General features: G+C 39.9%; 1 protein-coding gene across 7 annotated transcripts in view; it reads right to left on the reverse strand.

Moving 5' to 3' along the window:
• Mgat4a (alpha-1,3-mannosyl-glycoprotein 4-beta-N-acetylglucosaminyltransferase a) overlaps positions 1-26397 on the reverse strand; it is a 978023-nt gene that overhangs the window by 13210 nt on the left and 938416 nt on the right. For 5 of the 7 annotated variants that reach the window (XM_067147150.2, XM_067147146.2, XM_067147149.2 and 2 more), the window contains 3 exons: positions 19950-20143; positions 14137-14276; positions 11551-11666 (listed from right to left, as the gene is read on the reverse strand). In XM_067147150.2, the coding sequence (XP_067003251.1) occupies positions 11551-11666; positions 14137-14276; positions 19950-20143 (450 nt within the window). Of the gene's footprint in view, positions 1-11544; positions 11667-14136; positions 14277-19949; positions 20144-26397 lie in introns of those variants that run through there. The other 2 variants (XM_067147151.2, XM_067147147.2) reach the window with 1 other exon arrangement.

A 26397-nucleotide genomic window follows, 5' to 3' on the forward strand; every position in this document is an offset into this window, starting at 1 on the left:
GGAGGAATTAATCTATGAATTAACAATTAGAAATGTGCAATCTGGAGGCACGGTTGCGGTAGATACCAACAAGCTTCCCTTGATTTGCCTATTTCCATCCCAACGTTGGGAGAGAAAGAGATTGACGACTCTCTCTCCACCATCAATGGCAATACTACTGAGCTAGCATCCGTAGTTAGTTTTTTTTGAAGAAAATGATCCTTCTCCAAATCAACTTAAACGTGTGCAAGCTAGATTATTTCATTTTTCTAACAGAGTAAACGATCTGTTGTCTCTAAAGTTGAAGGACATTCAAGGGAAGGAGGCTAGTGCTCTTCTCGAAAACCTTTCCAAATTGTCCAGTAAGGTTAGCCTATTGTTAACTGGGGCAGTCCCTCCCAAAACCGACCAACCCGCTACGGTAAACATAGTTAGCGAGGAAGACTCTTCTAAAGGAGAAGAAAATAGGAAATCAGTAGGAGTTCAACAAACCTCTGCCCCATTAGACAATGAATTTGAACGTCGTACCTCTTTGAATAATGCACCTTCTAAATCAGCTTCTCCGCCACTTAGGCCTCTTCCTACTGTGTCACCTGGCTTTAGCAGTTTGCCCCATCCTTTAGCAATGTTGCTCAGAGGTATTTCTAAGTTTTCTGTTAACTCTACCAGTCACGTTATTTCATTCTTAAGGTTTTTTGTTGAATTCCAAGATCATGCTCTTGTTTTTTCTCTTTCCCCGTGTCAAATTCTGCAAATTATTTATCCCTATCCAATTGGTGTCCTCTTAGACAAGATAGTTAGGGCAACTGCCGAACAATCAACTACTGAAGAGTTTCTGCACACCTTCTGGCAAATTTTATCCCCGCTCGAGCTAAGTCATCGCTAATTCAGAAGTACTATTACCGAGTACAGCGGCTGGATGAAAATCTTGCCGACTTCATCCAAGACATAAAATTCTACACCAGAGTATTTGCCCTCCATTTCCCTGAAGATCAGATTGTACAGGCCATTGTGGAAGGCATTTCCCCATCGTACAGGTCATATTTGTGCTTTGCGTCGCGTCCTCAAACTTTTGCCGAATTAGAGGCTATGGCTGTTTCCGCGGAAGGAGTTAGATACGCCGACATCTTACGTGTCGCGAAAGAACCCCCTCCATCCTCTAGTAATTTTCGGCCTCCACCTCGCCGAACCGTCACACCCCGCAAATGTTATGCTTGTGGGTCGCCTGACTATCTGCGGAACAAGTGTCCTTTAGTTAAATCTAGCGGGACAAAGAATGGAGCAGGGTCATTTCAAGGATGTTTTAAATGCGGCGCTTTCTCCCATATCACCAAAAATTGCCCGAATTCGAATAGCACTCCCTCCTGCTCAACTTCGGGTGCAACTTCCACCAACAATCATAAGTTACTAGTGGCTCCGGCTGAGTCGGCAGATTCATCTTTTCAAGGCTCAGCCCAGGTTAAATCCGATGAAAATTCTGGGGAAAGTCAGAACTGTCCTACATTACCATTTGAATGTCCCAAAGAATGTCTTAGGATTGCGGCGGATTCACCCGCACCTGTCCCATTTCTCAAAATTGAATTGAATAATGAACCCGTAACAGCTCTATTAGATTCTGGCAGTGTGTGTTCCATTATTTCGGCCGAGTGGTACACCAAATTGAAATCTGTTTGTAAACTTCCTGATTATTGTTCGTCTTTGGTGCAATGCATTTCGGCAAACTCCTCTCCATTAGAAATTGTAGGTTTTCTGTATGCCAAAATTAGAATTGCCAAATTTACTTGGAAATTTAAATTGTTTGTGGCCAAGCACTTGTCTTGCCCCATTATATTGGGAGCAGACTTCATGTCTCACACTGGTCTAGTGCTCGATCTTCAGAGCAAGTCGTGCACTTTCAAATTTGCTAGTAATTCCAAAATCCCTTTATTAAAATGTAGTTCTGTGTCATGTTCATCTGTTTCGCCTACCCAGGATGAGATGTTGTTAGACCTTAGACATCTACCTGAGGAGCAGGCTGATAGTATTCGTAAGTTGTGTCAGTTGTTTCCAGATGTTTTTTCTGATACTCTTGGGGTAACTGACCTTATCGAATACAAGACTGAGGTTGCGGACTCGATTCCTGTCCGTTTTCCACCGTATAGGCTATCTCCACCTAAAATGAAGGCTCTGAAAGAAATCATAGATCAGATGCTAAAAGATGGTATTATTCGCCCCTCTAAGCCGGCATATTCTTCGCCTATTTTTCTAGTCCCGAAACCCCAAGGTGGCTTCAGGCCTGTGATTGATTATAGGGCTCTCAATCGGAAGGTGGTGTTACAATCTGTGCCCCTTCCAGACCTTCATTCTTGTTTTTCATGGTTTCGTAAAGCTAAGTTCTTCACCATCTTAGACCTCAATCAGGCTTACAACCAGATTCCTCTGGCTGAAGAATCTAAACATCTGACAGCGTTTGCCACTGATTGGAACCTGTACGAATACAACCGTGTGGTTTCGGGCTCCCCACGGGAGCAGCCGTGCTTACGAGACTGCTAGACAGGGTCTTCGCCGACATCAAGTTTGAGTATCTATACCGTTATCTTGATGATGTCGTCGTATTTTCTGTGAAGAACATCTAGATCATCTGAAAGAGATCCTGAGTCGCCTTCGTAAAGCAGGGTTAACAGTGAAGTTGTCCAAGGTTGCTTTCGCTAAACCTTCCATGTTGTTTCTAGGACACATTGTGTCGCCCAATGGTGTCACTGTAGATCATTCTAGAACACAGGCCATCCATGATTTCAAACCTCCCAAGGACATTAAAGGTATTGCCCGATTCATCGGGATGGTGAATTTCTTCAGGAAATTAATTCCTAACTTCGCTAAGAGAGCAGCGCTTTTGAACCTTCTTCGTAGGAAAGGCATCAAATTTGAGTGGGGGCCTTCTCAACAAGCCGCTTTCGAAGACCTCAAATTAGCCCTTTGTAATGCCCCTGTCCTCGCTATGCCCGATTTCTCTAAGAAATTCATCGTCCAAACCGACGTGTCGTCAGCGGCAGTGGCTGCAGTCCTTCTTCAAGAGACTGAACTAGGGAGGCGACCCATCGCCTATGCATCTAGGACTCTTTCGGCTCAAGAAGCCAAGTATTCCATCTATGAACTTGAAGGTTTAGCAATCTTATTTGCTCTAGAAACGTTCCGCCTCTATCTGGAACATGTCAAGTTCGACTTGAAGACTGATAACCAAGCCTTAAGTTGGGTCTTAGGTAGGCCGCGTCGTACAGGTCGCATAGCTCGCTGGGCGATCAGAATTTCTGCCTTCCAATTTGATGTTAGGCATGTAAGAGGAACTGAAAACGTGGTTGCTGACGGACTAAGCCGTATGTTTTCTAATGATGTAGAGACCCCTGAACAGGTTGATAGTTCTTCACCTCCCGAGTCAATATTACCTGAGGTTAATGCCATTCCAACGGATGCTCCCATGTTGTTTAGGGATCTTGAAAAATATCAACGTGAAGATCCGACGCTGGCCCCTATCATGGAAACCCTTTCTTCTGGGGAACATGTCGTCCCTTATGTATTGAGGAATGGTGTTTTATGTTGCCCGTCGAGGCATGATCAAAAGATGAAAGTTGTGGTTCCAGCTGTTCTTGTACCCATGATCTTCAAGTACTATCATGAGACCCCATTAGGGGGGGCATTTCGGTATCTTCAAAACTAGAGAAAAGATCCGAGAAATGTTCATCTGGAAAGGTATGGACGGCGAAATTCGTGAATTAGTAAAAGCTTGTAAATTTTGTTGGCTTAGTAAACCCACCATGTCCACTAAGCAAGGGCTCTTGTCTTCTCATCAAGCGTCGCGCCCCATGGAACGTCTTTACATCGACTACGTAGGACCCTTCCCCCAGTTAAAGGGGAATGACAACAAGTTCATCCTTGTGTGTGTAGATGGCTTCATTAGATTCTCATGGTTATTTCCGACTAAGCTGGCTACCGCTCAGTCCACAATTTCTTGTTTAAATTCCATCTTCGCTTCTTTTGGTCCGTGTCAATATATTGTTTCTGATAATGCTAAAGCTTTCACTTCCAATCTCTTCCGTAAATTCTGTTTTCATCTATCCATCTCACATGTGACTACTTCTGCTTACTATCCTCAACCATCTCTAGCTGAACGGGTCAATCGTAATCTGAGGTCGGCTCTTATTGCCTATCATCATGATGATCATTCTAGGTGGGACACCTCCCTGCACTGGTTAGCCTTCGCTTTGAACTCGGCGGTTCACGAATCTCATAAATTCACTCCTGCTTCATTGATGTTCAAGTTTGTACCCAACACGCCGCTCTCTAACCTTTGGTCTCTTAGTGATATTCTACCTGAGACAATAGATTCAGATAATATTAAATATCTTTGGAAGAAGGCTAAGGCCAATCTTAAAGTGTCTCATGAAAAGGTTAGGAAAAGATATGATCGTGGACGGAGGCCCACCAATTTAAAGGTAGGAGACCAAGTTATGGTCAAGAATTTTGTTCCCGCGGGCAAGCTTGCCCCCAGATTTCATGGGCCGTGCATAATTTTAGATTTTCTTACGCCGGTCACTTTGTTAGTGAGCAATCCAGCCACCGAGAGAATCTTTAGGGTTCACCTGTCTCAGGTGAAGCCTGTGTAAAGTACTTGATCATTGTATCTTTAACATCTTGTAAGAACCCCAAAGGTTATATTTTTCTCTATATCTTAGGCCTTCTGCCCCTTATATTTTTACATTTTGTTGTTTTTTTTATCTGCTTCGTATAAATATTGTAAAACATTCCCCATAGTTACTCTGCTGTCCTGTCAATTCGGCCATTACCACGCTCCCGTCTCCTGCTAAACCACACCAGTGGCAAATAAAATAACATGTTTCCACGCCGCTGGCCCCTCAGCCTCACCTCCAAGATAGTACCCTAAAATATTATATTCCAACCAAAATTCTGCCGCCGAGATCTTACTGTTTCAGTGCCCCCGCAGCCGTGCGGCGCCGTACCGCCACTGAGGTGGAGTACGGGCCCACTCCACTCCAGTGAGGTCAACCAGTGTACGGCGAGCCGGAGCCCTCCTTCCGGCCAAGGCTGATGTGCAGCGCACCACCCGCAAGCTACTCGAGGACTGTAAACAAACTTCGCATCTGCGGCGTGCTTCACCACGACTACCCCTCTCATAGTACCGGGAGAAAGGTATCTCAGGGTACTTGAGGGTTCCAGGCGACCTCAACGGAACTTTGGCAGCGGCGACTGGTCTTGCTGTCAAAATTAATCGAACAGCTAATGTACTTCTTAAGCTACATGGACATTCCATATCCGGAATTACTACATTTTTGCTCCAATCTACCTCTGGTGGACTTAGAAAAATATTACTTTCAAGAAGTAAGGTTTTGGTTCGCAATTTTGCTACAACAAAGAAACTCTAAAGGTGGTGTTTAAATAATTTCTATAAATCTCATTCATAACACTGTGGAAATATTCCTTGTTGGGTAACATCTTCAAAATTCTCCTACCCAAATAACCCTCTAATAACTCAAGAAATTTTCGACAAATGTGCCCTTCAAATTCTCCTACAGTTATCCACTGAAAAAAAAAAAACTTGGAAATTTTTCTTGGAAAATAACTTTGATTATAAAACTTCTGTGTCACCCCAGGGAAGGACCTTTGGGGGGGGGGGGGGGGGAGGTCTGTACCAGCCGGTACACCTCCACGCCGCTAGTTCAAATATTGCGCCAATTGAAACTCCTCTACAGGAGAAAGCCTGAACTTTAAAAAAAAAAAACTGTATTAACTCAACAGTTTCTCAGAAGATGGCTCTGTGTGAATTTTGATGTGTTTTTGTTTGTCATTGATCAAGAAGTGTGGACGTTCTCTACCAGATGTCTCTACAAAAAAAAAAACTATGATCACGCACTCTTGTGCAAAGGAATGAACCTTCTTGAAGAAATTTCATATTCAAAAGTTGTTGTCTTTACTAAATTTAGTTCTTTTATTTTTCGGTTGGCAATATTAATTCTTCCTTCCGCCAGGTTTGAACTTAGCCAATCCCGAATTTCTTTAATTAAATCTCAGCCAATCATGTATGTCTTCTTCGATATGGATATGTAGCTCTAAGCTATCCAATAAAGTTAAGAGGGCGGGTCTTAATTACCCCTGAAAGGTCTCGAATTTTCCGCGAGGGTATAAAAACTGCTGATTTTCTTGTCTCCGGGCCACTTCAGTAACATTTAGCTTAGTGTGTGGATATGTAGCAGGGGGCGGGAAGCGCCTCGTTCTTCAGACAGCAGATCTTCAACAAGGTAATGTCCTTTTAACATCTTTATTTCTTAATACAAAGAAATAAATGAACTGGATTAAAGTCACTATATATATATTTATTAATAATAAAGCCAAGCTTTCTGCCAAATTACATTGGCCTTCATCAGGGCATGTGAAGTTTTGCCTCCGACAGTGAGCAAAGAAATTATCTGAAGGAACATGGAAGTCATGGCCGTACCATCTACGGCCTACCCTACTAACTGGACTCAAGGATCGTGGCGCTGTGCTGTGGTGGTTGGGAGGGAAGTTACTGATGCACCGCCCTCTGTCGACAGTTTGAGTGTGTCCCGCTGTGCCATGGTGGTGTTATGCATGTATTTCTGCAGTACAGGTCTCCATGTATTTGATAACTTGAAGCCGTCTTCCCTGTTGATGTTATTTGGGCGCAGCTCTATCTCTATGGCTTCCCTCATAAGACGAGCATAGAAGTCTTTTACAGGCGCGATGACCTTCGCCTGGTCAGAGGATTTCATGGTCTGTACTGTAGAAATGTTCTGCTATGGCAGACTGGCTTATAGCGTTCTCCGTGGAGGATGAAAGAGCGACATTCTTTACTGATCTGATGTGCTCTTTCACCCTGGTGCTAACAAGCCTTTTTGTCATGCCAACATATGAACAACCACAAGCACATGGAATTTCATATACGCCCGGTGTTTCAAGACGTGGCTTCTCTTTGACTGGTTGAAACAGGGATTTGAGCTTCCGGTCTGCGGTGAAAACTGGAATTATATTGTACTTCTTAAGAATGTGCCCTATTCTGTCAGTTATACCTGCCACGTAAGGAAGGAATACTTTTTTTTTTTTTTGCTGTAGTCCTGGTTGGTGCTATTCAAGTTAGGCTCCTTGATCTTCACAGCTCGTGTTATGTCTCCAGATGTATAGCCGTTTTTCTTCATGGATGTTGTCAGTTCTCTCATTGCACTCGAGCGGTTATCATCGTCTGCAACATTATTCACCCTAGTATATAACATTCGAAGGAGAATGTGTAGGTTTCTTGTACACTGCATGGCATAGTGTACCATCGTTCTTCTTGTATACTAACACATCAAGAAAAGGTAATTTTCCTTCATTTTCTACTTCCATTGTGAATTTGATCTTACTGTTAATGGAATATAGGTGCTCTAAAAATTCATTTAAAGTTTCCCTTCCATGTGGCCAGACCGAAAATGTGTCATCCACGTAACGATAGAAGCACTTAGGTTTCAATGGCGCTGTTGTTAATGCAGTAGACTCAAAGTGTTCCATAAAAATATTAGCAGCCACTGGTGACAAAGGTGAACCCATTGCTGTTCCTTCTGTCTGTTCGTAATAATCCCCTTTGTAGTAGAAGTAAGTGGATTTTAAACAAACTGCCGCCAGATTGGTCAAGTCCTCAGACAGGTATTCTCCGATGTAAGCAAGTGTTTCTTCTACAGGTATATTAGTGAAAAGTGACGTAACTTCAAAGCTTACCAGGATGTCACCTTCGTCCACCCGTAGTTCACGTAACTTCTGCAAGAAATGTTTCGAATCTTTAATGTGATGTTCTGTCTTCCCTGTTTCTGGCTGTAGCAGTGATGAAATATAGCGGGCTAACTCATGGGTCACAGAACCAATGGCACTCATGATTGGTCTTAGTGGCACGCCATCCTTGTGTACTTTTGGGAGGCAGTCTAACTCTCGGGGAGGGTTCGAAACCTTTAATATGTAACCCAGCTCTTTAAAATGTAAATTCCGTTTCAGTCTATGTAAAAACTACAAATCTCTTTTACTGTAAAGCAGGGATAGAGAGTGCTTTACCCTCTTGAGCTCCCCTTCATATTTGATATTGAGGCGACTACGTTTTCATAACCGTTTCTTCTCTTCCTTTATGTATTAAAGTTTTCTCATACGAGTCACCTCCCTAGCTTGGGATTAGCCTCTGTGTATCGGCCTAGAGCCACTTAGGTTTTAAAATGTGTATTTAGGAGTGCAAGTTCATGCCTCCAGTCCTTTCTGTACCTTGGGCCAGTAACTTAACCTAATGTTTTGTTTTCTTCATGCGAAGGCCCTGTAGGTTGGGTATTAAATACCCCTGTTTCTTTGTGTGCCTTGAGGGCAGATAGAGGTGAAGTTTCTTGTGGCCTTGATAGGCTTGAAAGATCGAGAGCGGGTCAGCTCTTTATGGTGGTGTGGTAAAAGTGCCTTGGAGAGGCTTGAAATGTAAAGTTGGGAGCTAATGCTCCATGCAATTAAGGGTTTTCTGCCCTTTGGTATTTTGTGGTTGTGAGCTGTGAGCTCAGACTTTGGGGCTCGTAGCCCAGAATTTGTAATGTTGCCTTGTACCTGATTTAACTGGTTGTTATTTGTTGTATGCTCTAAATTCTATGTCACCATTGTTAAGTTTTGAAAATATAACCTTTGTTGAAATTTTAATTCATCTTTCGAACTTGTAGTTAGACCCATTCCAGCCCGCACCTTCTTTCACCTCTGACTTCCACGGATATCTCCGTAACAAAGAGGGAGAGAATTTGGTGGATTATTGTGTGAATGGGTTAAGTGTGGACAATACGTTGTTCAAGAAGAAGAATAGTAGAAAGGTTACAAGATGTCGACGGGGAAACAAAAGGACAAAGACAGTAGCCTAATCAATTACATTTAGCTGGAAAGAGCAAATCGATCGATGTAACAACCTTGCAGCAAGTGCCTTTGATGGAGACCATAGAGTAGTGTTAGCAAAATAAAAGTAGGAAAAATAGTTAAAGTGAAATAAGTAAGAGAGCAGAATATAAACATTTGGAAATTAAAAGATGTGGAAGAAAAATTGGAAAATGAATTAGAACACCACATACCCAGAACTGAGGTGGAGAGTGTCAAAGTGGAATGGGGCATGTTCAACCTACCTGCTTGTGAAAGAGAGAGACCTCATAGTGCAATGAGAAGGTAAAGCAAGCAGTGAAGGATAAGAAGAAAGCACGACAATTATGGAATAGGAAAAAAAAAACAGAACGAATTAGAACAGAGTATCAAGAAATTAAAATAATGTGCAAGAAAGTAGTAAGTGAAGAAAAGCTGTAAAGGATTTACATGAGAATTGGAAGAGGATGTGCATAAGGATGCTATATGGATTTGTAAGGAGGAAGAGTCTACATGAAGCAGGTGAAAGGAAAAGATGGAAGGATTACTTTGATGAACTCTTAAATGAGAGAAGGGCTGTAGATGAGATGACAGAGGTAGAGTGTGTGGAGACAGAATCTGAAAGTGAAATCACAATGCAAGAAGGACCCGTTGATCTACAATGGCTGGAGTAAAGGAGTAATAATACCTACATTTAAGAAGGGGACAAGAAGATGTGTGATAATTATCGAGGAATCACTCTCATATCTCAGGTAGCAAAAATATTTGAAAGTGCAATAGAAAAGAGAATGAGAAGAAAGGTGGAAGGACAATTACAAGAAGAGCAATATGGCTTACAAAATCGAAGATCAACGCTAGAACCATCTTCAGTATGAGGCAGATCATGGAAAACTATTGGGAATATGGAAGAGATACGGTGATGACATTCCTGGATTTAGAGCAAAGGTATGGAACATAATGCAACAGAAACGATTTGGAAAACAATGAAAGAATATGTGCAGGCAATGTACCGGTACAAAAATTGTTGCACCAGACAGAGAGAGTGGTTTTGGAATGAAATTGGACTACGACAAGGAAGTGTGCTGTCGCCACTGTTATTCATATTCGTTATTGATGAAATTGTGAAGGAAACAAGGGGACAGGGAGCTGAAGTAGATGATATTGTGATCTGAGGAGCAGAGAGGATATGTTGAGTGATATTATTGCAAATTACGGAATGAAAATCGGTGCAGAAGATGAGTAAGATTATGGTGCTGACTAGAGGAGAAAGAGAAGGGAAAGGAACTATAAAAATGAAGGGACAAAACCTTGAAATTGTGGAGAGATTCAATTACTTGGGAACAAAACTGAAGCAGGAGATCAGTAAAATGTATTATTTTTTAAAAAGTTGCTTTACGTCACACCAATACAAACAGGTATTATGGTGACAATGGGACAAGGAAGAGCTAGGAGTGGGGAGGAAGCGGCCGTGGTCTTAAGGTATAAAAATGATGTGAAAATGGGAAAGCACAGAAAATCATCTTCAGGGCTACCGACAGTGGTGTTCCAACCCACTATCTCCCAAATACTGGATACTGACTGCAATTAAGCAACTGCAGCTATCAAGCTCGGTAAAATGTATTCTGTCAGAGTGAGAGAAATCTGGTGCGGAGAAAGGAAGTACCAATGAAGTATACAGACATACTGACATACCCAGTAGACACTGACTAAAAGACAGAATGCCAGTGAAATAAAATATTTATGAATTATGATAGGAAAGACAAAAAAGGATGGAGTAAGAAATGAGCACACTAGACAACAGAAAGGAGATGGATAAACTTAGATGATGTTAAGAGGATGCCAAAGCAGGTGATAATAACCCAGATAGAAGGAGGGAGACACAGACTAAGGTTGTTGAAAATGATCCAAGAACATTTAAAAGGAATCTGGATTTGCTGGTCAGATAGAGAAGATGGAAAGGTGCCAGCAGGAACTGGATGGGGGAAATGTACAATGATGATGATGATGATGATGATGATTTTACCAAGTGTTGTCATTCTCTGTCTTCCAAGCCTTCAGTAGACTATGATGATAGCTGTTGATCAACTCTAGAGAGATTTCTGGGTTTAGACCTAATGAGCTGAAGTTCCTGGTTAATAAAACTCTAAATTTCACTGCCTATACTGTATGAAGACTTTCAAAAACTGCAGTTCAGTTTTCAGCACCAGTATGATTCTACTATTACTTTTCCAGACTGTGTTCCATGTTTCTAAAACATCATTTCTAAGATGGTATTTTTACTTTGAATTAATATAATATACAGATTATACACACAATTTTACATTGTATAAGAATGTCAAGGGGCCACTGGAAAAATTTAAATTATTCGCAAATTTCAAACCAAGATTCACTGTATATTTAATGGCATGGAATGAAACACTGAGATATGGGAAGCTCTAGATAACAAATCACTATAAAACTCTCCAATTTCTTATATAGGATATGTAGTAACTTAATATCAAGAAAAGTTACCGAGACCTTATTTAAACTTCATATCTGTAACTCAGTAAAAACCACAATAAATTAAAATTAATATTAAATTCATATCTCAAAATACTTTCACCAGGGCTTGAAAAGTCCTGAATCTATATTAAAGTTATGGTGAGAAGTGATTTAAGAAACTCATACCTCACTCAAGATAGCCCAATTGTCACTTTCGCTGTGAACGTTGAGGCGTAATACTCGAACAGGTCCAAGTTTAGGATCTACGGACCCTTCTGCTATTCCCATAGAATTAAACTGACCTAAAAAATAAAAGGTTGATATAGAACATAATAAACAGGTCTGATACAGAAAAGGAAAAAGAATTTTTACAAGAAACACATCAAGTACAATGTCACATACACACCCCTTAGAGCAGACAGAGTGAAACATTTTGAAGAAATAAAAACAAAGATTTTATTTGGATTTAGTACACTATTGAACCCATCTCTCTTCTTATGACTCACAAATTTACAGCAGAAATGACACACATAAAGGCTGTAGCAATTTCGGATGGGCTGAGAAAATTACAATCAGAACGAATGAAAAAGTAGCGGGCAGATCACAAGAATCAAACAGTACGACCTTCATCGAGAAAGTGAACATGAAACAACTGATGTGGTAAACTAGACTGGTTTGATGCAGTCTCTCAATACCACCCTATCCTGTGCTAACCTTTTCATTTGTACATAACTGCTACATATCTGCCCTAATCTGCTTGTCATATTCATACCTTGGTCTACCCCTACCGTTTATACTGCCCACACTTCAATCAAAAACCAACTGAACAAGACCTGGATGTCTTAAGATGTGTCCTATCATTCTATCTCTTCTTCTGGTCAAATTTAGCCATAACGATCTCCTCTCACCAATTCTATTCAGTATCTCTTCATTCGTGATTCGATCTATCCATCTCCTCCCCTTCAGCATTCTTCTGTAACACCACATTTCAAAAGCTTGTATTCTCTTTCTTTCTGAACTAGTTATCATCCATCTTTCACTTCCATTTAATGCCACGCTCCATCATTGTTCAAAGTGAGCAAATTAATTTTCTTAAGAAAGGTCTTCCTTGCTTGTGCTAGTCTGCATTTTATGATGTTCTTACTTCTGCTATAGTTAGTTATTTTACTACCCAAATAATAATATACATCTACTTCCTTTAAGGCTTCATTTCCTAATCTAATATTACCAGCATCACCTGACTTTTGGACTTATTTATTTTCATCTTGTACATCTTACCCAAGACTCTGTCCATACCATTCAGGAATTTCTCTAAATCTTCTGCAGTCTCAGATAAAATAACAATATCATCAGCAAATCTCAGGGGTTTTGATTTCCTCTCCTTGGATTGTAATTCAGTTTCCAAATTCCTCTTTTATTTAATTTACGGCCAGTTCTATATAAACATTGAAAAGGAGGGGAGACAAACTGCAGCCTTGCCTCACTCCTTTCTGGATTGCTGCTTCGTTTTCAAAGCCCTCAATTCTTATCAATGTAGACTCATTTTTATACTGATTGCAGATAATTCTCAGTTCTTGGTATCTGATCCCAATCACCTTCAGAATTTCGAATAGCTTGGTCCATTCAACATTACTGAATGTTTTTTCTAGATCTACAAACGTCACGTATGTGGGCTTGTCCTTCTTACTTTGATCCTCTAAGATTAATAATAATAATAATAATAATAATAATAATAATAATAATAATAATAATAATAATAATAATAATGATGATGATAAAGATGATAATAATAATAATAATAATAATAATAATAATAATAATAATAATAATAATAATAATAATAATAATAATAATAATAACTGAATCATGAGAAAAATCTTAGGCCCTATGAAAACAACAGAAGTATGGAAACTGAGATCTAATGATGAAATATACAGGAACATAGAAAACATAACAGAAACCATAAGATAAAGGAGATTGCAATTTTTTGGACATATTTACAGAATGGATGATTCCAGTTTAACAGAAAAGATTTTCAAGTACCTTTGGGACAAAAAGGCAACAATTAGCTGGATTCAAGAAGTAAGTAAAAATTTTGAAAGAAATAATATAAGAGAAGAAGAAACTATGGACAGAGAAATTTTTAGAAAGAGGGTAGTAAGAAAAGAAGGATTCCAAGGAAGATTGAACAAGAAGCTTGGTGCGAAGTGGTCTGAGGACAGAAGGAAACAGCATAGTGAAGGGATGAAAGAATATTGGAAGGAGCGGAAGAGAAAACAACACAGTATGAAGAACTTAATTGAAATTGGCACGTGGTCCTTAGCAGGCCTCATCGGAAAGAAGAAGAATAACTGAATCAAACCATTTTTCATTCAGTACCGGCAGTATATTAAATCCTTGGGTTTGAAACTGCTACTGTCATGAAGAAAAATGCTGACAGACTCAGAGTCTGCCAGCGAGCAATTACGAGACTGAATCCGCAATGAGATGATATGGAGGAGGACAGGACTCTCAGATGTGGTGGAGCGAGAGGAAAAACAAACCTCAAGTGGTCTAAAGTTATGGTACAGAGAGAACATCCAATATCATGTTAGGTGTAACTGGATACAGCTGTCTACAGGCTAAACAGTTCTACCTAGCAGCAAACAGTTGTGTTTTCTACTGCTCTAACCTCATCATTCTGTTTATTCTGTTTATTTGATGTTCCTGTCTTTTTGTATAAGACTTGGTTTAGTTAGAAGTTAATGAAATAAACAAAGAAGTAATACGTACCGACAACTATGTAACCATCACTGGTAGAGTTGAAGTCATTCTTATTGTAGCTAACTTGACTAGAATTCAGCAGAACCTCCACTGTGGTGTTATAAAAACGATCTGATGGGTGTTCCGCATTCCCACTGCGAAATAAATACCTGTAAGAGAGTTCAGAGAAAGATATCAAAATAATCAAGGAAAATATGGACCAGAGTTAAGTGTATATCATGAGACAAGGACTTGATGTTGAACTGTTTGTTAGGATCCAAATATTCGGGGGCTTGATGTGTATTTCCTTACCGTGAATACATTATTTTATAAGGTAGGGCGTTACAAACTGCTACCTCCTGGGGCATAACGAATGTGATACGGCCCGCCTGCCAAAATAAAAGTTCGGGCCCCTCAAACAAAGTGTAAAACCTACAAATAACTAATATAAATTTGAATACAGCAGCTAGATGGTGTATGGCTTTTAGTGCCGGAAGTGTCTTTCCGAGGACATGTTTGGCTCGCCAGGTGCAGGTCTTTTGATTTGACGCCGGTAGGCGACCTGCGCGTCGTGATGAGGATGAAATGATGATGAAGACGACACATACATCCAGCCCCCGTGCCAGCAAAATTAACCACTGATGGTTAAAATTCCCGACCCTGCCGGGAATCGAACCGGGGACCCCTGTGACCAAAGGCCAGCACGCTAACCATTTAGCCATGGAGCCACTCAGCACCTATGCAATGTATTGTCATATTATATAAACAAAGGGATTATTCACTGTTATAAGATTATTAAAATATAAGTTCAATATGTTTTATTTGGCTGCCTCTATGGTCAAACAGCTAAGTTGCTGAACCACTCTCAACTTAGCTGTTCGTACTTAAAATTGGTTTTATTTTACTATAACTACAGAACTACATTCTGTAACAGATACCAAAGTCTCCATTATAATAATTAAGGCGCTGAAATAAAAAATGGGACTAGTCATCATTTTGGTGGTGTACGAATTATTACTGTGGTTCTTGTCTTTATATGATTCCACATCTCTTGATGCTAAAATTGGACTTGTTCAGTAACTCTTTTCCTGTCTAAACCAGTGTTGAAATTTTGTGTCATGCGAAAGCGAAGTTTGGGACAGTCATCAGGAGTGAAATCTGACATATATGAACATAGTTATCTGACTAAATAACCTTGGTAATTGTCCTCGGGAACTCCTGGCACTAAAAGCCATACGCCATTTCATTTCATTTACCTTGGTAAGAAAATCCTTTTACTATCCCTTCCATGTTACATGATAGGTTATCGACTTGTATTTTATGGCAGCGTCGATTTTGATATATATGTTTTGTTATATGACGCATGTTTATAAACTTATTCAGAATGCATATTTATATTATTAAAAACACATTTTGCTATAAAATTGTATAAATTTTTGAGTTAAACTTTGTTTTTTGGTAAAATGAATGTCGTTAAAATAAAAAATGGAACTAGTCAGTCATTTTCTATATCAGTTTCCTAGTATATGTCTTTATTATATGATTACATGTTTTCGTATACAAGTTTAATCTTCTTAATGAGCATGCAGGGTTAATTATAAGGTTTGGGAATATTATTGTACAGAATTATATATAAAAATTGATATATCTTAAAACTACTATTTTGATCTCGGCAGCTCAATTTATTCAATTACTACACAGAAAAATATACAAACAAAATTAAATCAAAAACTGTCCAAATAAAACTTGAAAAATATCAAACAGCACAAATGATAAACCTTCACGTAAACAGAACTCATTTGAAACTGAACAGATAGTGTCACTACTTCACATTGGCATCATACATTTGTTGTTGAAAAATGTGTCATAAGTTAAATGTTGCGGGGAAACAATGTGTACATAATACGAACTCAGTATCATTTTCTAACTAAATGTGATATTTTGATATCAATTTTCATTGTTGTAATTATTTTTTAATAATTTGGTGCAGGTCTCTTGTCACGGTATTGCGAGAGATGGCAAGGGCAGACGCTGTTTACAGCTGTGCAGTAATAACTGCTGCTAGATGCAACCAAATGGCAATTCGTCTACGTACAAATTGTAAATCAATCAATCAATCAATCAATCAATACTGATCTGCATTTAGGGCAGTCGCCCAGGTGGCAGATTCCCTATCTGTTGCTTTCCTAGCCTTTTCCAAAATGATTTCAAAGAAATTGGAAATTTATTGAACATCTCCCTTGGTAAGTTATTCCAATCCCTAACTCCCCTTCCTATAAATGAATATTTGCCCCAGTTTGTCCTCTTGAATTCCAACTTTATCTTCATATTGTGATCTTTCCTACTTTTATAGACGCCATTCAAACCTATTCGTCTACTAATGTCATTCCGCGCCATCTCTCCGCTGACAGCTCAGAACATACCACTTAGTCGAGCAGCTCTTCTTCTTTCTCTCAATTCTTCCCAACCCAAACATTGCAACATTTTTGTAACGCTACTCTTTTGTCGGAAATCACCCAGAACAAATCGAGCTGCTTTTCTTTGGATTTTTTCCAGTTCTTGAATCAGGTAATCCTGGTGAGGATCCCATACACTGGAACCATACTCTAGTTGGGGTCTTACCAGAGACTTATATGCCCTCTCCTTTACATCCTTACTACAACCCCTAAACACCCTCATAACCATGTGCAGAGATCGGTACCCTTTATTTACAATCCCATTTATGTGATTACCCCAGTGAAGATCTTTCCTTATATTAACACCTAGATACTTACAATGATCCCCAAAAGGAACTTTCACCCCATCAACGCAGTAATTAAAACTGAGAGGACTTTTCCTATTTGTAAAACTCACAACCTGACTTTTAGCCCCGTTTATCAACATACCATTGCCTGCTGTCCATCTCACAATATTTTCGAGGTCACGTTGCAGTTGCTCACAATCTTGTAACTTATTTATCACTCTATAGAGAATAACATCATCCGCAAAAAGCCTTACCTCCGATTCCACTCCTTTACTCATATCATTTATATATATAAGAAAACATAAAGGTCCGATAACACTGCCCTGAGGAACTCCCCTCTCAACTATTACAGGGTCAGACAAGTATGAATAGGATTAGAAATCAATCTTCTATCTTTTATTCCCTTAATAACGATACAAAAAATCTTATATCAACAGAAGCCTCCTTGATTCTTCCAAACTGTCTGGACCATTTCCATGCAGAGTGACATCAGGCTAGTTGTTGGGGTGCAAAAATCAGACTGAATTACATGATTTGAATTAACCGCCAACACATAATTCAGAAATGCCAACCCTTGCCGCGTCACAAAGTATTTTAAGACCCGTTACTGCATGCAGTCACCTTGATTCACAGTTTAAACCTTTCAAATGTCATGGCAAAAAACTATTTCCGAAATGTATCCTACAAGGTGCATTTACACTTGGATAACTCAGCAGCAAACATAACCTCACAAAAAAAGAAACATGATTCAAAGACGAGGAGAAATCTATACTGGCTCCCTGTGCAGTACGTTATTCACAGGATTACTGTACTGTATGCATTTTAGATGCCTTGCACTTGCACAGAAAGTACCCGATGCCCTTAAAACATTGTGGCTTATCAAACTTTCATATGACGAGGGAAGAAAGTCTCCCGCTTCTGTGTGCATTAACACACAGTACAGTGATATCCTTGTACAATTTCCTGCCATGGCACTTCTCTCATTATTCAGCCGTCACAAAGTATTCTAAGAGCCATTAATGTATGCAATCACCTTGATTTTCAGTTTAAACCTTTCAAATGCCATGGAAATCACTATTTCCAAAATGTATCCAACAAGGTGCATTTACAATATTCAAATAATGCACTTGAATAAAACAATGGCAAATATAACCTCACACAAGGAAAGGAAAAAGAACACGATTCAAGGACGAAGACAAATTAGCTGGCTCCCCTGTGCAAATAGGTTATTTTTGGATTACTGTACGGTTTACATTTTTAGATGCCTTGTACTTGCACGGAAAGTGTCCAACACCCTTAAAACAACATGGCTTTTCGAACTTTTCTATGACGAGGGCACGAAATCTCTCGCTTCCATGTGTATTGCAACACAGTACGATGACCCCACTCTACAGTAGTACGATTTCACGGATGGCACTTCTCTCCTTTAAAACCATAAGCCCGTTTGGGCTCTGCATTAGAAAAACAAATAAACAAACAAACAATGCAGTTTCACAGGCATTGACAATATTGTTTGGTGCGTTCGAATTTATTATATAACCCATGCTTTATTTGCCAACTGTTGGCATCGCCAGGGTTCGCGGATTCTGCTTCTCCACACACGGTCTGCTACATGATATTGTGCCGTTCCTTAAAATGACAAATAAAAAAGAATGACCATTTCACTTGAACTTAACAAATATGAAGCACACCGTAGACACGCCGATGTGAGTGATAGTGCAGGAATCTACCCCTGCACGTTCCAGAAGACATTTTCTTTCATGACGTGGAGAAATTTTTAATTTAAATTACTCTGTAAAATACTATTTTTTTCAAAATGTAAAGACAGTTTTGAATTAAATGTCTGAATTTCGGTGATGGGACCGACATTGTTCTTTGAATTATGAACATACATATTTTACTGTACCTAATTTTTATGGAAATGAGAGCTGCTTCGAATTAGGAGAAATTTTGAATTAACCAATTTCAAATTACCAAGGTTCTACTGTATATTTTTAAAAATTATTTCCTGCAAGGTGTCTGTGGGGCCCCTTAAAGGCCTAGGCCAGCATGCATTGCAGGTCCTGCAGGGCCTAACATTACGCCCCTGGATGCCTCGCTCTAACACATGTTAACAAAAATAGAATCACACAGAAGAGTAGTTTAAAGTACAGTGAATCAAAAGGATGAAAAGGACGTAAAATAATTTGAAAATATAGTCCAGACTTTTACAAGCTCTCATCTTCTGGATACTTCTCGTATATGGTGAGGACATATTTAAATCGTTATCAAAAGACATATTTGGAGTTCAATTAACCTTGTCCTAACAAGTATACTTCCACTGTCATACCAATATTAATACATGAATACATACATACATCTTCATTATAGACTGTTATGCCTTTCAGCATTCAGTCCGCAAGCATCTGTGAACTTACTAACCACTTTCTATTTGTAAATAGTCCTGTGGCCTCCTTTAGTTCTATACCTCTTTTCTGTAACTCGTCAGGAACTGAGTCTAACCATCCTCGTCTTGGTCTCCTACTCCTCTTACCCTCGATTACAAAGTCCAATATTTTCCTGGGTAATCTATCCTCCTCCATTCGCCTCACATGACCCCACCACCGAAGCTGGTTTATGTGTACAGCTTCATCCATTGAGTTCATTCCTAACTTAACTTTTATCTCCTCATTCCAAGTACCCTCCTGCCATTGTTCCCACCTCTTCTCGCTACTTTCATATCTGTTACTTCTAACTTGTAAGATATCCCAAGTCCACCCAGTTTTTACTCCCGTAAAGCAATGTTGGTCTGAAAACAGACCGATATAAAGATAGTTTCTTCCAGGAGCTGACTTCCTTCTTACAGAATACTGTTGATCGCTACTGTGAGCTCACTGCATTAGCTTTACTGCACCTTGGTTCGATCTCACTGGGAGAACACACATCCTAAATACTTGAAATTATCTACCTGTTCCAGCTTTATGTCCCTAATCTTGGATTTTTTACCTGCTGATATCGATATAGTCTTGGAAAGGCTAATTTTTATGCAACTCTCATCACACTTATTTTCAAGTTCCAGTTAATAGAGTAAGAAAAAAATGAGAAGATGTATCTCTCTCACCGTTTTATAGTAATAGGTGTGTTGAACTTGAAAACTAAGTGGTCCCCTGTTTGCGGCAGCAAGCCCCAGAAGAACGTCTCCCCGAGGTAGGCTCTTGCTAGGCTGTACTGCTTGTAGTGTTTGATGCCAGATTCCACTGAAGCTTCAGGGTTTTTGTGAGGGAAAAACAAAGCAACCTTGCCAAATTGTTTATCCTGAAACAAAGAGGTTTTTTGTAGTTGAGACAACACATGGATTGACGTAGAATGTATCATCAGTTGCTAGTTAAGGAATAATATTTTAAATGTCACACAAAATGATTTTTATACTTTGCACAGTGATTCTTAGTTAGTTATGCATTATAATTATTACATCAATGTAATTTTAAAACAACATTAGAATAAAAACATTCTTGAGTAGTTGAGTCACCTGAAACATGTAGTAACTAAAGCATATGTGTGTTCTGCATATTTTGCATGTTTTCAGAGTATTTTTTGGTAGGGCCTATTATTTTTTAGCAACAGTGCACACACAGGTGATATATTAAAATTGAAAAAGAAAACTATTTGCACCACTGCCGGCGTTCCCCCTTACTCTCATTGCAAATCACTGTTCACCGAGTTGTCTGTTTTAACAGTAAACAAATTTATACACATATAATCTTCTGATATACTGTACATGAATAATAAGCCCAGTACTGATTTGCCAGGATGTCGCAACACCATAAATACCTATGGTACCAGGTCATCTAATCATTTTTATATGCCGTGGTGTTAGTTAAAGAAAATTCAAATATGTCATACGGTGTTAAGTACTCTATATCTATCTATCTAAAATAAGAGTTTTGTCTGTACACTGGTCAGGATTTAAAAAGAATGGTATTTCTGTATCGGTGGAGACCACAGTAAGAAGGAAATGAACTTTTTAATTTTCCATAATTTCTGTCTGTCTGTATATATGTACGTACGCATATCACGAGAAAATGGCTGAAGAGAATTTAATGAAAACTGGTATGTTAAGTCGGGGAATAAGTCGCTACAATCCACGCTAAAAATAATTTTATTCACGCTGAGTGAAATGGTAGTTTAGAAGAAGGCCTAAAATGTAATTCTCAAATATTTGTTATTAGTGGCCCCATCGATAAATACTACATAACTAAAGTTATATAGAATTAAATTTCAGATCATTTATATCCTATAAATTTTTATCGTACCGGCTGTGATAACAGATATTCATAAATTTGGATTTTTGTTGCTAGGTCCATATCAGTGCTGAATTATGCGAAAATGGGTAAACAGAATTTAATGAAAATTGGTATATAAAGTCAGGGAATAAATAATTTTATAAGAGGTCCTAATATCACAGAGTTGAAACAAAACAAAATGTGAAGGCCTATAATATAGAAAGCTCATAAAATTGATCAGCAATAACATTACATTGGTCATTGTTTGTTGTGATGTGTTGCCACTCATCGCCGATAGATAGGATTACTGCAGCGTACCGAGTATAACAACCTGCCTGGATATTGGCGGGAAGTAGCTGGAGAGTTATATCTCTCTCTTCTTTAACATGCCATTCCCCTGGTTCATAAATTTTCTGATACTACTGGTACGTAATACACTTGTTCATCATAGCAATCCAGCTATTCAATGCCTACTCTGAGGCGCTGATTGGACTAAGCAGTGTGCACATTGAACGGAATAATGGCAGAGGAGTGTTCACGGCTTTCTGCGACCTGCTTACCGAGGCACAGTCTGATATAGGCTTCTGACAAGCTCACCTGCATACACCCAGCGTCAGTGGGTAGGGTCTGACACATCCCACTCTGACGAGTCTAGTGTCAGACCTAAGATGAAACGCTGGTTAATAGAGCAAACGCCTGAAAAGCCTTACATCTGATATGTTTTTGACATGCTCTATTGGTGAAAAATTATCTAATTCCCTCCATGGGAATTTAGAATTTTCCACCATATCACTGTTCGTTAAAATTGAGAAAATGTGTGGTTTTTCATTTGATCGAGTATTTTATAGGACAACATTGCTTTTAGTTGTTACATTCCTACTGACATCATTGTAATGACCTCTGTGGACTTCAGTTGGGAAAAGCACAAAGATAGTTTTTCTGAGAATTCCGTAGTGAAGCACGTGTACATCGGCTAGTACGGTAATAAATTAGGTAAAGAATTCTGTCAGGTCCCCTTGAACATTTTCAAACAATGGATTTGTAAATGGCTGTTGGTAAAGCCATGCTACAATCAAGCGGGGCACAATATGGTAGTTTTGCCTATTTTTGTAACATAGCAAGGAGTCGCCTCTGCTTTACACTTCCACACATATTTTAGTTTGACCTTGAGGTTATGTTACCGCATTCCGCATTTTTTATTGAGTCAACTTCATACTTTGGAAAATTTCTAGTGTGCACTGGCATTCTTGAAAGTTAATGCATTATCATTAACTGGATACTTCTGATTGCCGTGATCAGAAGGAATGCGTTATATGTATGGTTCTTACTGTGATCAACTGACTGAAGTGTTTAGAAATGACTGGTGTGGAATTTGGTGTGATTAAGTGAAAAGTATTATTTTGCGCACATTTTATTGAAAACTGAAAGCAGTCTGGGTGATTTTGGATGTCAAATACTTACGCCCACATAAAAACAGCAGAAAAGTGTTTGTATTCCTTAACAACCCTGATGAGGATACAATGGCTAAAGAACAAATTTTGCAGGGCTGAGTGGCTCAGACGGTTAAGGCGCTGGCCTTCTAACCCCAACTTGGCAGGTTCGATCCTGGCTCAGTCCGGTGGTATTTGAAGGTGCTCAAATACGACAGCCCCGTGTCGGTAGATTTACTGGCACGTTAAAGAACTCCTGCGGGACTAAATTCCGGCACCTCGGCGTCTCCGAAGACCTTAAAAAGTAGTTAGTGGTACGTAAATCAAATAACATTATTATTAGAACAAATTTTGACAATACTTCCAGCCCAAGTTGAGAAGAGAGGAATGTTTATTTTCAGAGAAAATATATTTTAGATTTATGGGCCTTAGCAGCTGCATGTTAATTATATCAACCTTTTTTTTTGGCATTATGATTTATATCATTTGTAAGAAAAATTATTACTAGGATCTTTCAGTAGGATTTCTATGCAGTTTATAACTATTAATATTTCAATTTAGACCGGAAAATTTTACATTTACCTTGTCAGGAAATACAGATCGATCAGTAATAAATTAAATTTATCATTAAAATGATTTTAAACAGCTAGTCATATTTTGGACACCCTGAGAGCACTTTAAATACAACACCATTAAAGCAGAAAGAACGGAGAATTAAAATAAAGGGCTATTTGTGTCCAAAATCACCTAATATGCTTTGAAACTTCTTACAGCGGATTAAAAAGCATGTGTGTCCAAAATCATCCGACGTACGGGGTGATTCGGACACTACGTTTTGTTTTCTCCGGTACACATATATTGGCATATACTTTTTGTTTGTAGGGTGTTGTTTAAATTGGATATATTCCTCATTTTTTAGGATGATGAACAATACAATTTAAGATTCCCTTCATGAGTTAAGATGAAAATAACCTCAAAACCATCCTAAATCACTCTTTTTCACTGTACTCCATTGCCAAGTGCATTGAAGAGGACTGGAGTGGTCTACACTAACTTCGATGTCTTGATTCCTAGGTTTCTATATCTTCAGAAGGGGTTATGTCTTTCGGCATACTTGTTTAAACATAATGTATATCAACGATATCTTTAACAACATTTTGTTTTGTTCTTGTTCCGATTTCATTTGAACGGCCATTACGCATTGAACAGGATGAGAGTTTGCATATCTGTCAATTTACTTGAGTATAACTGTGTAGTTTTTACAGAGCATAAATTTATATTGAAACAGAAGTATCCATTGGTATGTAAGATATTTTGAGGTGTATATAGTTTTATTACTGGAGTAAGCTTGTTTAGTTTATATAGAAAATGTCTGTATACAGGGTGGTCGGAAACAACGTGAACCAAGTATACAAGTGGAAATTCTAAGTTCCCAAGGAGGGAATTAGATATTTTTCCACCAATAGAGCATATCAAAAATCAGATCAAAACTTAGATGTTTGGCTTTTCAGGCGTTTGCTCTATTAACCAGGTTTTCATCTTAGGTCTGACACTAGACTCTTCAGAGAAATGCTGGTTAATAGAGCAAATGCCTGAAAAGCCATACATCTAATTTTTGATCTGATTTTTGATATGCTCTATTGGTGGAAAAATATCTAATTCTCTCCATGGGAACTTAGAATTTCCATTCGGAATTGCTAGGCGGGCATTAATTCCATTGTGGAGTTTTATCTCCCGTATGCAGTTATCAGACTGTGCCTCTTAAATAGGCTTCTGATAGGTTCACCTGCGGGAGGAGAAACCCGCTCGTCTTTCGTCAGCATCTCTATATAGGAGGACTTAATTTCCACGATATCCCCTATTTTTGATCGGCCGGGGTGACGCTACAACTATAACTCCGCACCTTACCAAGCCAATTCAGCATAACGGCTGGCACCAAGTTGGAAGCCGGCCCCCCAAACGACAATGTATACCTACCTTATTCTCGGTGTGGATCCCGCCCTTTCTGAAGAAGACATTCTCACCGACCTTCGCAGAGCTGGCGTCCCAGCACATGATGTTTTCAGGCTCTTGGATGACTCTACTTCCTTACCATCAACGCAGATTCTGGTCTATCTACGCAGCGCGGACAAAATGCTAAGCTTCCAAGCCGTCGGCGCGACTCTTCACCACAGATTCTACGAAGTGGTGCATACTCCTTCGTACATACTCGATCAGCTCTTCGCACACCTGTCTTCTCTTCCAACCGTCAACGAATCTAAGCCGCCATCGCCTTCCCTCTCCACTTACCCCACAACTACTTCGACCACCACCACGACCATTACCACGTCCGCCTATACCTCATCCCGTATTCCCGTCACTACTACCACAACTTGCCACCCTTCGTCCATCATGTCATCATCCCTCATTATTTCCTCGACTGCCACACAACTTAGTCCCCAGCAACTCCCTACCACCTCCTTGGATTCAACCGGCGCAGCACCGCCATCGCCATCACCATCTTCACAAGAAGACACCGTAGCAGCCGCCGCCACACCTTCATCGCCCCAGCGGCCTCCACCGTCATTCCATGCCATGTCAAGTTGTGTTCTCCGTGGCATCGAACCTGCCATCTCCGAAAGGGACATCATACGCGAACTTCAAGCAGCAGGCGTCCCCCCCCCCCCCCCGTCGCGCGTTTCGAATTCACAACGCCCACTGACCTACATATATGGTGCGGCTACACCTTCCTACTGAAGAAGATCTCCAACACCTGATTAGCACCGGCGCCCATATCTACAGTCATCACAATAGAGTGGAGCCTTCTCGTTCTCCACCCCCAACTGTTCGCTCTCAACGTAACACTTCCTACCGTTGCCCCCGGCCAAACCCTCCACCTGTTCCACCCCCTCAACCCGTTCGTCCACCCCCTCCCCAAACTAGCTTCTTCCTCCCACCACTTCTGACATTAGACCTCCTTCGCTTTCTCGCCACTTCCCTATCTAACATCACAGCTACCCTTCATCTCCTCACATTGCATCTCCATCCTGGAACTTTCTTCTAACCTACACACCTCGCACACATCATTCCTTTAATCCCATCTACGTAGCCACGAGGCCCCATCCGTTATCATTCCACACTCCTTCTTTTACCCATCTTTCTCCTTCATCACACCTCTCTCTCTCTACACATCTCACGGCCCGAGAGAGAGCGTAACTCTCTAGGGGCCCGCCCCGCCCTATGGACGGGGAATGAAAACTTTCTCAGACAGATGGTTCACCTGCATACACCCCAGCGTCAGTGGGTAGGGTCTGACACATCCCACTCTGAAGAGTCTAGTGTCAGACCTAAGACGAAGCGCTGGTTAATAGAGCAAACACCTGAAAAGCCATACATCTAATTCTTGAAGTATATGAGTGTTAAAGCATTGATCATACTGATAAGTAATTTGAAAAAAAAGTAAGCCGGTATCTCATGCTGTTCTCATTTTATCAGTGGCTGAAATTAGCCAATCAGCTCACTTCTCGGGCGACTTGAGGCGGTGTTGCTGAATCTGCCCCTGGCTTATGACCGGCTTGAGAGCGCCTATAGAAGAAATAAACTTCTCCAGGGGAGGGACTTGGTCAAGGACCTCCCTGATGATAGACTCGCCACAAACCAAGCAAGCTACGGTGGCACTGGCTGAAACCCACGGGGTGTTAGTGTTGTAAGCCATGTGCAGTTTTAACAACACCGCCTTGTAAAGCTCATTTGAATTTACCCGCAAAGCAATCTGATTGGCTAATTTCAGCAGCTGATAAAATTACAAAGGCTCAAGATATCGATGTAATTTTTTTAAATCACTTGTCAGTATGACCAACGCTCTAATGCTCATATC

This window comes from Anabrus simplex, chromosome 5, assembly GCF_040414725.1.
Source record: "Anabrus simplex isolate iqAnaSimp1 chromosome 5, ASM4041472v1, whole genome shotgun sequence".
In the NCBI taxonomy this organism is placed as follows: domain Eukaryota; kingdom Metazoa; phylum Arthropoda; class Insecta; order Orthoptera; family Tettigoniidae; genus Anabrus; species Anabrus simplex.